The sequence below is a fragment of the Pelodiscus sinensis genome, chromosome 10 (assembly GCF_049634645.1).
Source record: "Pelodiscus sinensis isolate JC-2024 chromosome 10, ASM4963464v1, whole genome shotgun sequence".
Taxonomy (NCBI): domain Eukaryota; kingdom Metazoa; phylum Chordata; order Testudines; family Trionychidae; genus Pelodiscus; species Pelodiscus sinensis.
In genome coordinates this window covers 10160338-10176880 of record NC_134720.1, presented here as the reverse complement: position 1 = coordinate 10176880, position 16543 = coordinate 10160338, and the positions used below count along the sequence as shown (strand labels likewise).

Below are 16543 nucleotides of genomic sequence, written 5' to 3'. Positions count from 1 at the left end.
TGTGTGCCTCCAGCCTTGTGTGCAAAGGGTTCATGTGAACTATAGTGGGATTTGCAGTGTTGTCAGAAGCCATGATTTGAAAAAATACTGTGATTTACTGTATTCTAAACAAATATAGTTAAGATTCCTGGAGTACACTAATTATATGCCAGTATAAATATGTTTATAGTAAAGTAGCACCTTCCTTTGTATCTTTTTATCCCTCCTAACCAGTATTTGATCTGAGGAAGTGGGTCTGGCCCACGAAAGCTCATCATCTAATAAACCATCTTGTTAGTCTTTAAAGTGCTGCATAGTCCTGTCTTTTGTTTCAGCAAGACCAGACTAACATGGCTACATCTCTATTACTCCTCTTAACCAGTGTGCACAATGACAGTGATAACTACGGTAGCAAATGCCACTTCTTTCAATCCCAGTAGGACATAGATGCTGCAGAAGTCAGATGGCTTCAGCACAGTAAAGTACATTAATGCTGTCCCTCTGAGAATTTCCTGACATTGAAGAGAGATACTTAAGCTTTAACTTGTGTTAAAAAAAGACTATGTAGTTGAAATCTAAATGTTGACTAAGAGATTACCTGACAACCTATTAGCCAATTTCCTTCTACCTGCTTAATTAATACACCATTCAGACAACCTGTGGGTTGTGCAGCTGTCCTTCTTCTCTATGAAAAGGTATATTTGCTTAACTTTATATAAAGAACTGAAGTCTTTCCCATGTACATAACATAAATGTTTAGCTCGATTTCACTTTTCTGCTCACTCAGATTGATTCTCCAATGGAAGCTCAAAATAGTGATGCCCTCTCTATGTCCAGTGATATACTTGATATTTTACTTCAAGGGGATGCATGTTCAGGCACTGGCTCAGCTTCATCAGGAAGTGGTGTATCAGCAGCTGCTGAGTCATTAGGATCTGGATCCAATGGCTGTGTCATGTCAGAGAGCAGAACAGGTAACATTTACTGGTTGAATGTAATTGTGCCTTGTGAAACATTAGAAGGGGGATTGTGAGCTATTGCTAATATCACCTGGACTGCAAGCTTTACAGTAACCCCATATTATTTTTAATCTGTTTACAAAATGTACAGTTATTATCTTATGATGGCCAAAAATTTCATAGTTTTATTTCTTGGACTGCTTTAATTTTATTGAAAATAGAGAAACATTGATTTCTTATTTAAATGTTCTTCTTTAGACTACATTTGGAACCATTAACACATGCTATCTTAGTTGTAGAGAGGCTGTGTGAGGCCAGGTAGGAAGATATTTGAGATAATTGTGACAGATCAAGAAATGATTTTTTCTTCATGTTCTATTGAAAATAACTAATTTAAACTGAGAAATATTTGTTTCTTTAATCAAAACTAAAGCTTCAGATCTTAGACTAATAAAAAAAACTTGTGGGGAAACACTGTCCTGTGTTTAGATTTTCCCTCTAAAATGTTCAGCCCTATTTTGAACTGGGTTTTGACTAACAATAGAGTTCCTTTGTTAGCTGCAGTTTTTTCTGGGTAATAGCTAATAGGAAAATGGATATGTATTCTATTTGCCTTTTTATCATTCCAGACTTTCTACTCTATGTTCAGCAGCAACAGATATTGTGGGAAATTTTCCTTGTTTTCATATTGTAGAAAATAGGGTAACATAAATAACATTCTCAGAGCCTTGTAAGGGGTTATCTGTTGTACACTTCCATCTGGCATTTTGATTGGCTAAAAGGGTTCACCTGTTATGGAAATAAGCATAGTTGAAGCAATATATTAAAATGGAACATCTTATATTTATTACAAAAGCTTTTTTTATTATTTTTAAAGGGAGTAGTGAGACAAGTCATACCAGCAAATATTTTGGAAGCATAGACTCCTCAGAAAATAATCATCATATGAAAAAGAACGCTGAAGTGGGAAACAGTGAACATTTCATTAAATATGTCCTTCAGGATCCCATCTGGTTACTGATGGCAAACACAGATGATGCTGTTATGATGACTTACCAGATACCATCCCGGTAACTCTTAAGTATTTTTATTTCTGTATAAGCTGCAGAGGTACTCAGGGAGAGAAGAGGGAACCTGCTATTTCAGTAAAGATTATCTGATCCTGAATCGGCTAAGCAGTTGCTTTTCAAGCTTACTCCTTTTTTATTGTACTTTCTATTTACTAACCTAAAAAGTTAGAAAGGTTATTGTTGATAATTATAGAAACTAAATTCAAATGGTTCTCCACTATGGTAATGGCTGAGGACGTTGTACAGTTATTGACTGACAATTGTATACTTAAAAATTCCTTTTAATCTGACTAGTTAGACTTCTGTCACTTGAAGTGCATGGCTTTGTGTGGTAAATGAAGTACACAAATCACAGTACTGGTTGAATCTCTCTCAACTGGGACTCCCTGGTCAGGCAATATCCATGGTCCAGCAAGCATTCTGAATGTTGCTGGACCAAAGAGATCTGGTGGAGGACCAAACACAGGAGCCCTGCAGGGGCTGGAAACCCATCCAGGCTGGCTACAGGGAGCCCTTCCCGCAGGAGTATGGCTGAGCCCATGGTAGGGTAGCCGAAAAACCAATGGGCTCCAACAGAGCGGTGGTCTGCTGCAGTGAGGCCAGGATCCCCAGCAGTGGGACTGCGGGGTGCCACAGCAGGGCTGGCAAGGTCGGGAGCTGCAACAGTGCTGCTGCCCCAGTAGGTTGTCTGGATTGGGAACCCTGGCTGAGCAGCAGTCTGCTGTGGTGGGGAGGGAAGCGGGAATCCCAGTGGCGGGACTGCGGGCTGGCGAGGCTGGTGCTGCTGTGGTGGTTTGCCATGGCATAGTTTGCCATGGCAAGGGTGAGCACTCCAGTGGCAGGTCCGTGAGCTGCTATGGCGGGGCAGCAGGGCTGGTCGTCCATGGGGAGCCCACCGGGAGTCCTGGCAAGGAGCAGAGACAGGTTGGGATGCCAGTGGGAGGGGGCTGAAATGGCCTCCCCTGGTCCAGCAAAATCCCTCCTTTGGGGCCACTCGGCTCCCAAGCGTATGCCAGGTCAGGGAGGTCCAACCTGTACATTTGAAGGCCTGCCTGCTGACTAAATCCTTTCCTCAACCTATCAACACAAACACGTCACTTGCTCCTCACGAAGTCCCACATTGTACATGTTAGGAAGGACAAAGACCCACAAGCAATGAGTTAATCCTTAATTTAAAACATTTGTTTAGATTTTCCTGTCTGTCTGTCTGTCTGTCTGTCTGTGTCTCTCTCTCTCTCTCTCTCTCTCTCTCTGTCTACACTACCCCCCTAGTTCGAACTAGGGGGGTAATGTATGCATACCGAACTTGCTAATGAAGCCTGGGATTTGAATTTCCCGGGCTTCATTAGCATAAAGCCGGCGCCGCCATTTTTAAAAGCCGGCTAGTGCGAACCCCGTGCCGCGCGGCTACACGCGGCACGGACTAGATAGTTCGGATTAGGCTTCCTAATCCAAACTATCTAGTCCATGCCGCGTGTAGCCGCGCGGCACGGGGTTCGCACTAGCCGGCTTTTAAAAATGGCGGCGCCGGCTTTATGCTAATGAAGCCCGGGAAATTCAAATCCCGGGCTTCATTAGCAAGTTCGGTATGCATACATTACCCCCCTCGTTCGAACTAGGGGGGTAGTGTAGACATACCCTCAGTTTCTGTAGTTTTGATAAAGTAGGTGTGTGAAAAGAGTAGCCTGTTAATCTTCAGTGAGAAGTGGAAAGGGAGTTTGGACAGTGAACCATAGCTTTATAGAGCTTGGGGTAGGGCTTAATTTGAGTGCTCCCTTATTAATGTGTTATAAATATACAGGCAGTCCCCGGGTTACGTACAAGATAGGGACTGTAGGTTTGTTCTTAAGTTGAATCTGTATGTAAGTCGGAACTGACGTCCAGATTCAGCCGCTGCTGAAACTGACCGCCAGTTCTGACTTACATACAGAATCAACTTAAGAACCCCAGGCGACCCCAAGTCAGCTGCTGCTGAAACTGATCAGCAGCTGATTCCAGGAAGCCCGGGGCAGAGCAACTCTGCTTCCGGCTTCCTGTAGTCAGCGCTGGTCAGTTTCAGCAGAAGCTGACTTGGGGACGCCTGGGGCAGAGCAGCTGGGGTGCTGCTGGGTTGCTCCAGTAGCGCCGCTCCTCGGTGCTATTGGACCAACCCAGCAGCACCCCATCTGCTCTGCCCCAGGCGTCCTGATTCAGCCGCTGCTGAAACTGACCAGCAGCGGCTGAATCAGGACCTGGGGCAGAGCAGCTGGGGTGCTGCCGGGTTGGTCCAGTAGTGCCCAGAGCGGCGCTGCAGGACCAATTGGCAGCGCCCCAGCTACTCTGCCCCAGGGCCCAAAACAAAAGCCTGGTCTGCTGGGGGGGGGGGGCACACTAGCTGCGCCCCCCCCCCCCCCAGCAGACCAGGGACATGGGGAGCAGAGCCGCAGCGGCAGCGGGGTGCCGCGCCTCTCAGAGGCGCGGGGAACCGCTGCTGCTGCCGCTTCAGTCCCAGTGCCTGTGGTTTGCTGGGGACGGTCCCCAGCAGACCACAGGCACCGGGACTGAAGCGGCAGCAGCAGCGGTTCCCCGCGCTTCTGAGGCTTTGCTCTGGCAAAGCCTCAGAAGCGCGGGAACCCGCCCGGTGCCCCTGGTCTCTTGGAGACGGTCTCCAGCAGACCAGGGGCACCGGAGCAGCTTACGAACGGGGCTTTCTCGCCCCGGAGCTCGCAGGTAGCAATCCGCCACCTCGACCTCCGGGGCGAGAAAGCCCCGTTCGTAAGTGCGGATCCGACATAAGTCGGATCCGCGTAAGTCGGGGACTGCCTGTATAGACTTAGTGTATCCCTACACTACAAATGCTATTGTGGCACCGCTGTACCCATAGACCCGTGGTCACCAACCAGTTAATTGACTGATCGATCACGAGGGCTCAACCAGTCGATTGTGAGGCATTCGGGTGGGCCCCCCATTTCCTCCCTACCCCCGAGAAGCCCCACTACCTACCTCCAGCGACAATGAAGGTAGTGGTGGCTTCCTGTGGGAAGGATGGAAATCCTGCAGCTGTGTGCCACTTCCAGGGGTTTCGGAAGTGCGCTGGTTGCTCCCATCCCTCAGGTCTGTGGTGTGCCGGAACTTGTGGGGGGCAGTCCCAGATGAGGTGCATGCCATGGCTTCCCTCCTCTACGGGAGGGGGAATTGGCCCCGGAAGAGGTGTGCGTGCGGGGGCTTCCCTCCTCTGGGGGGGCGGGAGGAGTCCTGGGAGGAGACTGGTGCAGGAGACTCCCTGCCCCCACTGGCACTCTGTCCCCTGCTGTAGAACCCTGTTCCTTCTCCCATGTGCCCTGCTGCAGAACCCAGCCCTCACCCCAACAATGTCTCCTGCCCCAGCACCCACTAGCAATCTTCCCCAGTACCATGTTCCCTGCTCCTACCAGCACAGTTGGGGCCACATTAGTGAGGCTGGGGGGGGGGGATTTTGGGAGGAGTTTTTTTTTGTTTTGGTTTTTTTTGTTTTTTTGTTTTTTTGTTTTTTTTTTGCATCTCCCTTGTGTGGTCCCAACTGACTTTTCTGTGGGTCAGTGACCCCCTAACTCAAAACAGGTTCCCTGCCCTTCTCATAAATAAAGACAATGCAGAAACTTTTTGTGTTTCACATAGTATTTTATTTGAAAATTAAGCCTGGCCAATAAACCCCCAATTGGGGCCAAGCCCCCATCTGGCCACAGCATTATAACACTCCTGCACCTCCACAGACCGTAGATCTGAGCCTATCATACACTGGAACCCCCTTCCCTGAGCCCCTCATATCCCAGCCCAAATTCCTGCATCCTCACAGCCACAAGCCTGTGGCTTCATTAGTACAGCAACCCTCCATCTGACCCCAACGCTCGCCAGCCTGGAGCCCTCTCCCCGAGCCAGTATCCCCTTCTCCATCTCCTCCTGCATCCAGATTTTCTCCCAGAGCTTGCACCTCTCACCCCTTCCCACACCCAAATCCCTCATTCCCACCCCAGAGCCCACACATCAACACAGTGAAGGTATGGCTAGACTGCAGGAGTTTTTCCAGGATTCCAGAGATATCCTGGAAAAACTCTTACGCATCCAGGGATACTTTTGTTTTTCTGCTTTTTTTAGTGGAAGAGCAAATATGCTCTTTTGGTAACCCCTATATTCTTCTTCGAGTAGTGTCCCTGTGGGTGCTCCACTCTAGGTGAAGGGTCGCCCTGAGCCGCAGATCGGAGTCTTGCAAAGCAGTTTCCCCCATTGAGCCGCGCATGCTCATGAGGCGTCTCAAGCCTTTCCCGCCTCCTGCAGTGCTCAATCCCCTCCCTTTCAGTTCCTCTTTAACCGTCCTCATCAGCGGACAGAGTGAGCAGGAGCTCCCTGAGTCTCTCAGACTGCCTTCCTTTTACTTAGCTTAGTTATAGTTGTTCTCCCCCTTTTTGCTCCAAGTTAATTTCCCTCGTCTTCCCCCCCCCCCCCCCAAAAAGTTATAAGAAGAAGAAAATTAATAAAACTCCCCCCTTGGGGAACTGAACTCGCTTCAGAGCGAAGCCCTGGACTGGGGCTCTCCCAGCTGTTTAACAGAAGAAAACAAACACACAAAAAATAAAATAAAGTAAACCAGAAGAAAAGGACAGACAGAAACAAATAAAACAAGGAAAATCATCACCAGAATAAGGAAAGGGGCAGAAACTCCTTGGTTATGTCTGCCTCAGCTGGTTTTAAAAAATGTGACCACTGCCGTGAGCCTATGCCGGCTTCAGACGGCCATTCAAAATGTATTCGGTGTTTGGGGGAAACCCATTGACTCCACAGCTGTACACACTGCTCTTCTCTCACAGCGAGAGCTCGAAAAGACAGAGAGCTCCGCCTGAGAATGATTCTCTTTGAAAAGTCCCGGCAGCCGGCAAATGAACAGGGGTCAGCGCGGCAAGAGCCCTCCTTCCCCCTCCCCCCGCTGCCACCCAAAACTGCCCACAAAAGGAGAGCCTCACCATCCCGCTCTCTGCCGGCTTCCTCCTCCCCAAAAGAACAGGGGAGAGGTACAAGCGATGAGGACCCCTGCTACTTAAAGCAGCGGGAAGATCCTCTCGCCCCACACCGGGACCGGTGCACGCTACCTCCAAGCCATGCCGGGAACCCTCCAAGCAGCTGCCTCTGCAAGAGAAGCCGGCGTCGCTTCAAACCGCGGTGCCGCTTCCAGCCCCAGCACCGCAGAAAGCCTCGGCGCTGCTTCAGACCACAGTGCCGCTTCCAGCCCCGGCACCGCAGAAAGCCCCTGCTCTGCTGAAAGCGGCAGAGCCGTTTAAAGTCACGGCGCCCCTGAAAGTCGCAGCACCGCACCTGAAAAAGCCTCACACACCTAAGCTACCACCAGCTTCAGATGCTTACCGGGACCTTACACTGACACCAGTAGTGCACATTGATACACAGCTAGATGAGGCTGCTGCAGAACAGCCCCAGGATCTGTCTGACACTAACAGCAGGCAGCACCATCTATGCCAGCCTCCTCCTGATTACTCACCTGGGAGGGGTCTCTCAAGACAGTCCCCTCCCAGGTCTATATCACCAATGTCCCTTCATGAGCCTCCCCTGCCCGATGATGACCAGCACACGGTGTACTCCTCACGTCACACATCATCTAGGAGGTCTCGTTCCTACCACCATACGGCTGCACCACAAAAAACCCGATAGCACCCATACTGGCCTTATCCATCTCCATCTTATCCACCACAGTGGGGGCCCTGGAATCACTGGGACCCATACAGATGTCAGTCCTCAGTCCACTCCACACCATCCCGGAGAAGCTTACCACAACCACAGCCCCTACCTCCTGCAGGACATTCAGGGGAGGAGGAGTAACGAATCTCCGACAATGAATCGGATATTTACTCAATAAACGTCACACATTCTGATAATCCCAGCGTGTTACCGGACAACGTGGTCATACCATCAGACACTATAGCAATTGATTACCTAAAACAGTTTCAAGAATTATTCAAGAGGGTAGCGACAAGTCAACACGTCTCCCTGCAAGAAGTGCAAAAGAAACAATACCAACTACTAAAGAACCTACATCCTACATTACACAGCAAGATTGCCCTACCAATAGACGAGGCAATCATGGAGACTTCAGAGGACTTGTGGAAGACACCCGCATCCATTCAACCAACTAATAAGAAAATCGACAAAGTACTTTGTTCCATCAAAAGATAACGACTTTCTGTTCACATATCCACAACCTAACTACCTAGTCATAGACTCAGCATAACAACGAGCAAAACTCCCGCAATACAGGACGGGCAGCGCGGACAAAGACCACAAAAAGCTAGACTTGTTTGGCAAGAAAATATACTCCTCGTCTTCCCTACACCTCAGAATATCGAATTACTCCGCTCTGTTAGCAAATCATGATTTCAATAATTATTCAAAACTAGGAGAACTGATGCCACACTTCCCTGAGTCCAAAAGAGCCATTTTGAAAGCAATAGTCCATGAGGGTCACATGATCGCCTGCACCACTCTTCAAACCGCAATGGATATTGCTGACACCGCAGCCAGAGTGACAGCTACGGCGGTGGTGATGCGTAGAGCTTCCTGGCTTCAGTCATCCAGAGTTCCCTGTAAACTCCAGCCCGAAGTAGAAGACTTGCCATTTGACAAACTAAAGTTGTTTGCAGCTACTACAGATAAAATGCTCCATAACAGCAAAAATTCTAAGACCACACTTCGTACGTTAGGCATGTACACGCCACCGTACAAACACAAACGATACACTCCATATAACACATACAACCGATACAGATACTGTCAATATATTCGACCATAATAAGAGGCCCTATGAGGACACCAGACCAAGGCAACGAGCTCCCAGAAGTCACCCCACCAGGGCCGCTGCCCAACCCTCCAAGCAGCAAATTTGAAGATGTGGTCGAGGGTCTGCAAGACCTCCCTTACGATCTAGCACCAATTCAACATGGCCATCTATTTACCCACCGTTTGCGCCCGTTCCTTCCACAATGGGAATCTATAACATCGGACCGCTGGGTTCTAGAGATAATTCAAGTAGGCTATACCATCCCACTTACTGCTATTCCACCTACCCCTCCTCCTACCCCATCCGTCTTTAGGGACCACTCTCACAAGACCCTACTAAAACAAGAGATCAATCGGCTCCTCGCAATCGGAGCCATAGAAAGGGTACCCAAAGAGTTTCACGGGAAAGGGTTTTACTCAAACTATTTCCTGACAGAGAAAAAAAACGGGAGTTGGAGGCCTATATTAGACCTCCGCAAGCTGAACAAGTTTCTCAAGAAGCAGTGTTTCAAGATGGTCACACTTACAACAATCATTCCTGTACTAGATCAAGGGGACTGGTTCGCAGCCCTTGACCTCCAAGATGCGTACTTTCATGTAAACATCCATCCAGCTCACTGACGCTACCTTCACTTTACGTTTGACCCAGAACACTTTCAATACAAAGTTCTTTCTTTCGGCCTTTCATCAGCCCCGAGAGTATTTTCAAAGGTACTAGCAGTTGTTACCGCATACCTCAGACGACAGAATGTCGTAATATTCCCTACCAGATGACTGTCTTATAAAGGGGTCATCAAAGGAAGAGACCACCTCTATGATACATACCACCATAGTTCTCCTTAATCACTTAGGCCTTCTAATCAACAATCACAAATCAACGTTGCACCCAGTTCAAGAAACAGAGTTCATGTGCACATGCCTGGACTCAATTACAGCTCGAGCATACTTACCTCGACAATGTTTTATAACTATCCAAGAAATTATAACCGTGATGCTCACAACTCCCACCACCACAGTACTTACCTGCCTTCGACTAATGGGACACATGGCTTCCACCATCTAGGCAGTCCACCATGCTCGCCTGCACTTTCGATGCTTTCAACTCTGGGTAGCAACCGTTTACATCCCGTCATGACACACTCAGAACAAGAGAGTTACCGTCCCACCAAACGTTCTTGCATCCCTACAACGCCGAACAACCTCCTGGCGGGGGTTCCATTCCAACAAACTGAACCCACTATCCAGATTACCACAGATGCTTCCCTGCTCAGCTGGGGGACACATACGGATGGTCACGAAATCCAGGGCAAGTGGTCCCCAAGCAAGATGCTACTGCACATCAACCTCCTTGAATGAAGGGCAGTGAAGAATGCCTGTGCACATTTTGCTCCTGACATTGCCAGTCATACAGTCTGCATCCTAACGGACAACATCTGCACAATGTTCTACATAAACAGACAGGGTGGAGCCCGTTCCCACTCCCTCTGCACAGAAGCTATTCACCTGTGAAATTTGTGCATCCGCAACCAAGTCACCCTTGTAGCATCCTACCTACCCGGGGTGAACAACACCAAAGCAGACTCCCTCAGTCGTAACTTTACCTTGGACCACGAGTGGGAGTTGCATGCAGACATCTCAAATTCAATTTTCAACCAATGGGGATGGCCACCTATAGACCTCTTTGCTTCTACCCAGAACACCAAGTGCCCCCAATTCTGTTCACGTGCAGGACTTGACAAACATTCTCTAGGGGATGCCTGTCTAATCAAATGGACAGCTCCCCTACACTATGCCTTTCCTCCCATACTGCTCATCCCAAGAGTCCTATGCAAGATCTGCAGAGACAGAGCTCTAGTCATACTGATTGCTCCATCATGGTCCTGCCAAACTTGGTACTCATACCTGCACAGACTAGCGCTTCAGCCTCCTTATCCACTGCCATACCGAGTAGACCTGCTATCTCAGGACAATGGCAGAATACTACACCCACAGCTCTATACCCTATATTTTCAGGAATGGCTTCTGTCTGATTCTTGGAGATAGAAAATCACTTTTCTCAGCAAGTGAAAGACATCTTCCTCCATAGTAGGAGACAATCCACTTGAAAAATCTACCTGCAAAAATGGTCACGATTCTCCCACTGCTGTCAGCGGGCCAAAGTAGAACCACATATCTCCCCACTGACTACCGTCCTGGACCACGTTTTAGACCTTAAAGCATCAGGACTGTCAATCTCTTTTTTAAGAGTCCATCTATCTTCAATAGCAGCATTCCACACCTCGGTGGATGGCTTCTCCATATTTGTCCATCCCATCACTAAGAGATTCCTAAAGGGACTCCGCAACACGCTTCCATTGTGGGAGCTAAATCTTGTTCTGGACCATCTCACCAGACCTCCATTCGAGCCACTGGCAACGATACCACTCCCCCCCTCCCCCTTTTTTTTTTTAAATGAAAGTCTGTTTCCTGTTAGCTGTCACCTCAGTCAGGAGGGTGAGTGAACTTGGGGCATTAATGGCAGAACCCCCTTACACAGTTTTCACGAAGGACAGGGTCATACGTAGACCTCACCCAACATTCCTGCCGAAGGTCTGTACAGAATTCCGTGTCTACGAACCAATTGTACTACCTACCTTTTTCCCAAAACCGCACGCTTCACAGAAGGATGCCAGCCTGCATACTCTGGACTTCCGGAGGGCTCTAGCTTTCTTCCTAGAAAGAACAAAACCATTTCGTAAATCTGAAAGACTTTTTATCTCCATCGCCGAGCACTCCAAAGGAACACCCATATCATCACAACGAATCTCTAAGTGGATCTCAACAAGCATAGTCAAGTGCCACAAGCACATTCCACTCGATATACGGCTGCTTCTACAGCCTTTTTGAACAATGTCCCCTTAAGAGACATTTACCGGACAGCAACATGGTCTTCAGACCATACCTTTGCCAAACATTATGCTATCCTGCCTCAGCGTAAAGATGACTCAGCTGTTTCTACAGCGGTACTCTTCACTACTGCTAAACACTGACTCCGGCTCCCTCCAGCCATATATTGAATACTGCTTTGTAGTCACCTAGAGTGGAGCACCCACGGGGACACTACTCGAAGAAGAAAAGGGAGTAACTCACCTCGTGCAGTAATGAGTGTTCTTCGAGAGGTGTGTCCCCATGGGTGCTCCATGACCCTCCCTTCCTCCCCTCTGCTTGGAGTCTATATTACTCGGGCAGAGATGAGGAACTGAAAGGGAAGAGGTTGAGCCACACGCTGCAGGAGGCGGGAAAGGCTCGAGACACCTTATGAGCATGCGTGGCTCAACGGGGGAAACTGCTTTGCAAGGCTCCGATCTGTGGCTCAGGGCGACCCTTCACCTAGAGTGGAGCATCCATGGGGGGGGACATCTCAAAGAACACTCGTTACTGCATGAGGTGAGTAACTCCCTTTTCCTCATTCTATGAGGAATAAGGGGGATTCCAAAAGAAGGGGTTTTTCTAACGTCTCGTCCAGTCTAGACAGGCCAAATATTGGAAATATCTCATCCTATATAAGAATTGGAAAAAAGTGGCAGTGTAGAGTATATAAGGGCTGGGGATAGCAAGTGATAGAGAGGAGGAGAATAGAGAAGGCAGGGATTCAAGGAAGGGACGGTGTCTTGGGGAAAGGATGGGGTGGTAGGTCTTTGCTCGTTCTGGGATTTAAAAAGTGATTTTGGGTGTAAAAAGGTTGGAGACCAGTGGTGTAGACCTTACTACAGCAGAAGAAGATGTTTTTCTATTACTGTAGCAAACCCACTCCTTCAAGAAATGGTAGCAAGGTTAATGGAACAAATCTTTGGTCAGCCTGGTTGGGTAGGGTGTTAGGTCGACCTAACTCCATCATAGAGCATGGACTGACTTGGCCCTCAGTGATATATGATTAGTTTAAACTAAGTCTTAGGTATAGAGCAAGCATTGGAATTTGCAAGAGGAGCAACAGTTGCAAAAGTTCATTGTTTCAAGTATTGTTCCAGTGAATAGTGTCTAATAACCAGATATTTAAACCTACCAGCATAGAGGCTGATATGAAAGACAATGGGGGCAGTAGAAGTGTGACACACAAGTGAGAAGCCAATCTATTCCTGTTCCTGTTGTCAGAAAAGGAAAAGGTATTGGGATTCCTAACAGGTGCTGTCCTTTGACTTTGCTTTGGGGTTTCATCTTCCATATCAGCACATGACTTGTAAATGTTCAAATTTAATTAAACACTGAAACCAAATTTCCCAGCCCTTCTAGTCCAAGAAAGGAGGGGTGTTTTCTGTCCATCACAGATAACTCCAGATTTGCCTGACTCTGCTGCCTGTTTTAAAGGAAACGATATCCTTTTTTCTCTTCAAACCCTTCCCCCCCCCTTCCCAATCAGATATCCAGTCTCTTCTCTACTGAATAGAGGTGTCTGCATTTGCCTTCGCTCAGAGCTTTTTTACGCTGCAGCAGGAGTGCACCTGACAACAGTCTTGCTAGTTTCACAAATGCTGCCCGCAGGTTTCTGAAGAGTCACTCTGAAAACTGGTAGTATGTTTTCACCTCTTCAGGAAAGCAAAGAACTAGCAGCAGGCATGGTCTGTCTGAAAACTTGGAAAGATGCTGACACAACCATAACATGTTTCAGACTTGGTTGTAAAGATGACATAGGTTCTAAAGGGACAGTGGGGAGGCTTTTAAAATGTTATTTGTATATGCAAGCCAGATAAAAATTAGACTTGAGGTCCTTAAAACTGAAGTTCAATTTGTAAATTATTATATTTTAGAAATGTAGAAGTGGTTTTAAAAGAGGACAAACAGAAATTAAAGCAAATACAGAAATTGCAGCCAAAGTTTACGGAAGAACAAAAAAAAGAACTTATTGAAGTTCATCCATGGATCCAGAAAGGTGGACTTCCAAAAGCAATTGCTAATTCAGTAAGTTTACATGGCTTAATACTACTCTTTATTATGTCAGTCTTTGTTTTGCTGTTGAGAGACTGTTTATAGTTCCATTACACTGAAAGCTTGATGAGCTACATGGAGTGACAAGTTTAGCTATAAATTTTAGTGCAATAATTTGGAGTTTAACATACAGTGAGTTATTGTAAGTTAAACTTCAGATTAAAAATGAATGGTCCTGTGGCACCTTAGAAACTAACAAAAATATTTAGAATCATGAGCTTTTGTGGGAAAAACGCACTTAATCAGATGAATTGGTATGATGATGAACATATCTGATTAAGTGCGTTTTTCCCACAAAAGTATATGATTCTATATATTTTGGTTAGTCGCTAAAGTGTTTTTTAACATGACAGACTAACACAGATACCCCTCAGAGATTTTTAAACTTCAGGTTGTTGCATTAAACTTGCTAGAGCTTAGAGTCATTTTTCTAGCCTGCACTGCACTACTTTGCATGCTACAGGGATGGACAGTCCAGTTTACAGAGTTGTAACTGTTGGTCCCAGGATATTAGAGACAAGGTGAGGTGAGGTAATATTTATTAAGTGGACCAACTTCTGTTGGTGAAAGAGACAAGTTTTCAAGCTACACAAAACTCTTCTTTCTACACAAAACCTGAGCACAAAAGCTTCTCTTTCACTAACACAAGTTGGTTCAGCAAAAGATAATCCTCATGACAGATAACACATTAATCTTTTGTCATGTCAGACAGGAATTCATCCCTTTTTTTGCTAAGAAGTTGTTTATCTCTGGAACTAATGCAATTACCACCACATGATCCTAGCAGCCTTCTACCTGGTTGCAGAATATTTTAGTGGATCACCTCAGCAGACCATCTCCTGTGTTTGGTTCCTATCCTCAGAAGCCAAGCCTGGGCAAGGAGGCTGGCTGCTGCCCCTCTCCAGCTAGGCTCTCTCCCTGGCTGCTGCTGGAGCATACAGAGCATACCTGGAAGGGAGGGGCTCCAGCTTGTTGGGCCCTTGTCCCAGAAACTGGGGAAGGGAGTGAGCTGCTGCTGATTCCACTTCCCAGTCAGGCTCTCCTTCAGACAGCTGGCTGTACTTCATGGAGCAGACACTGAGAGTGGTTCCATCCTACTCCATACCTAGGACCTGGCTTCCAGAAAAGATGAGAAGCAGGAAAACATGCTGAGGAAGGGCGTTTGATCAGCAGGAGAACAGGAGGAGAGCCCTCCCCATGCTGCTCTCCCCACAAGTATAATTGGCCCTTGGGTGGGGGTAGGCAAGAGACGTGGGAAACTCACATGCCAACCCCTTTAGTTGGTGGCTCCTGCCAGTATTGAGAGGCACTAGTCAGCCCAAATAGCATTGGGCATGCAGGGTGTGAGAAGCTCCAGCACCCATCCCTCCCAGAAGGTGTGAGGCGGCCTGGGAAGCCCCAGTGCCCAGCCAATGCTGTTGCCCCGGGACTGGATGATGTATAGCTCCCTGTGGCAGTCTTACGCCTGGGGGAGCTCTTACTCCTTCTTGCAGCTGTAGGTCCCTGGTGGGAGAAGAAGCTTCCCTTGGCTTGGGGTTGGGGGCAGAAAGCAGCAAATGGGGGCTGCTGAGAGGTGGAATGGGAGGGGTCTGGGAGAGAAGGGGCAGAACGGTGGTGGAGCTGCAGACCAAATGTGCGGGGAGAGGGCCCCCATTTTGCTCTGGCCCAGAACCCCATATAACCATAATTTGTGTCTGCCTACATGACACAGCTATATCGACCTAACTTTCAAGTATTGATTCACTTAATGCTTTATGAGGATATCTCACTACCTTATTTCTTTTGAAGGAGTGTATTTATTGTGAGGAAAACACACGTAACAGCTTGTATATACCATATGAAGAAGAAGTCCATGAAATGGAGCTTAATGAAATGATTGAAGCCAGTGAAGAAAACAATTTAGCTATCCTGAAAATTGGTGAAGAACAAACCTAATATGTGGCACACTTTAAAAAGCAACTGCTTTAAATTACAGTGATGCATCAGCATGTTTTAAAACTTGTTTCTAGTTAAATGAATCTGGTTTATAAAACAAATGGATTTTTTGTTCTAGAAAAAGATTGTTTGTGAATGAATATCTAATGGGACAATCCATTATCTCTCTAGCACACAGTTGAAGATGGTACAGTTTTAGAATTAAAAATCATTATTTTAAATAATTAAACTTTCACACCTAAATGCCTAAAAAATTTCTTTAAATTGGAGAAGCTTTCATGAAAGCCAATAGATTTGATAATTAGGTTAGTGAATGCTGCTAAATACATTAGATTAATTGTATTTTCTTCAAATGGAGCATTAAATTGAGTTTACATTTTGGAATCACTGTTAATTCCTAGAAAAACATAAACAACAAATAGTCTGGTAGCACTTCAAAGACTAACAAAACATGTAGATGGTATCATGAGTTTTCGTGGGCACAACCCACTTCTTCAGATGACTGGAGTGTTGGAAGTCTAGATCCAAGAATAAATAAGGGAAGGGGAGGGATGGGGAAGAAGAAGGAAAAAAATGGAGGGGAGGAAGAAAAAAAGAGACAGTGAGTAGATAAGGTTCAGAGAGAGAGTCTGTAACAGGAAAAACTTAAACAACAACAAATAGTCTCGTAGCACCTTAAAGACTAAATAGTTACAAGAGGCTGATAAGAACCATTAGTTTGCACTTGGAAAAGATGACGACCAACACCAGATTCTACATAGACATCAAGAACCATTAGCACCTTCATTGTTTGATTAGTTGATAATGTGCAAGCCATACAATATCACGATTCATACTATT

General features: G+C 46.7%; 1 protein-coding gene and 1 long non-coding RNA gene across 13 annotated transcripts in view; one reads left to right on the top strand and one right to left on the bottom strand.

Moving 5' to 3' along the window:
* Positions 1 to 12019, bottom strand: part of LOC106732224 (uncharacterized) — a 113925-nt gene extending 101906 nt beyond the window's left edge. Inside the window, exon 1 of the long non-coding RNA XR_012906200.1 lies at positions 11440 to 12019. This is a non-coding gene — a long non-coding RNA (uncharacterized LOC106732224). The remainder of the gene's footprint in view (positions 1 to 11439) is intronic.
* Positions 1 to 16087, top strand: part of PER2 (period circadian regulator 2) — a 182982-nt gene extending 166895 nt beyond the window's left edge. For all 12 annotated transcript variants that reach the window (XM_075937506.1, XM_075937510.1, XM_075937505.1 and 9 more), the window contains 4 exons: positions 767 to 953; positions 1816 to 2008; positions 13591 to 13741; positions 15557 to 16087. In XM_075937506.1, coding sequence (XP_075793621.1) covers positions 767 to 953; positions 1816 to 2008; positions 13591 to 13741; positions 15557 to 15703 — 678 coding nt within the window. In that variant the 3' untranslated portion in view covers positions 15704 to 16087. The remainder of the gene's footprint in view (positions 1 to 766; positions 954 to 1815; positions 2009 to 13590; positions 13742 to 15556) is intronic.
* The last annotated feature ends 456 nt before the right edge of the window (positions 16088 to 16543 follow it).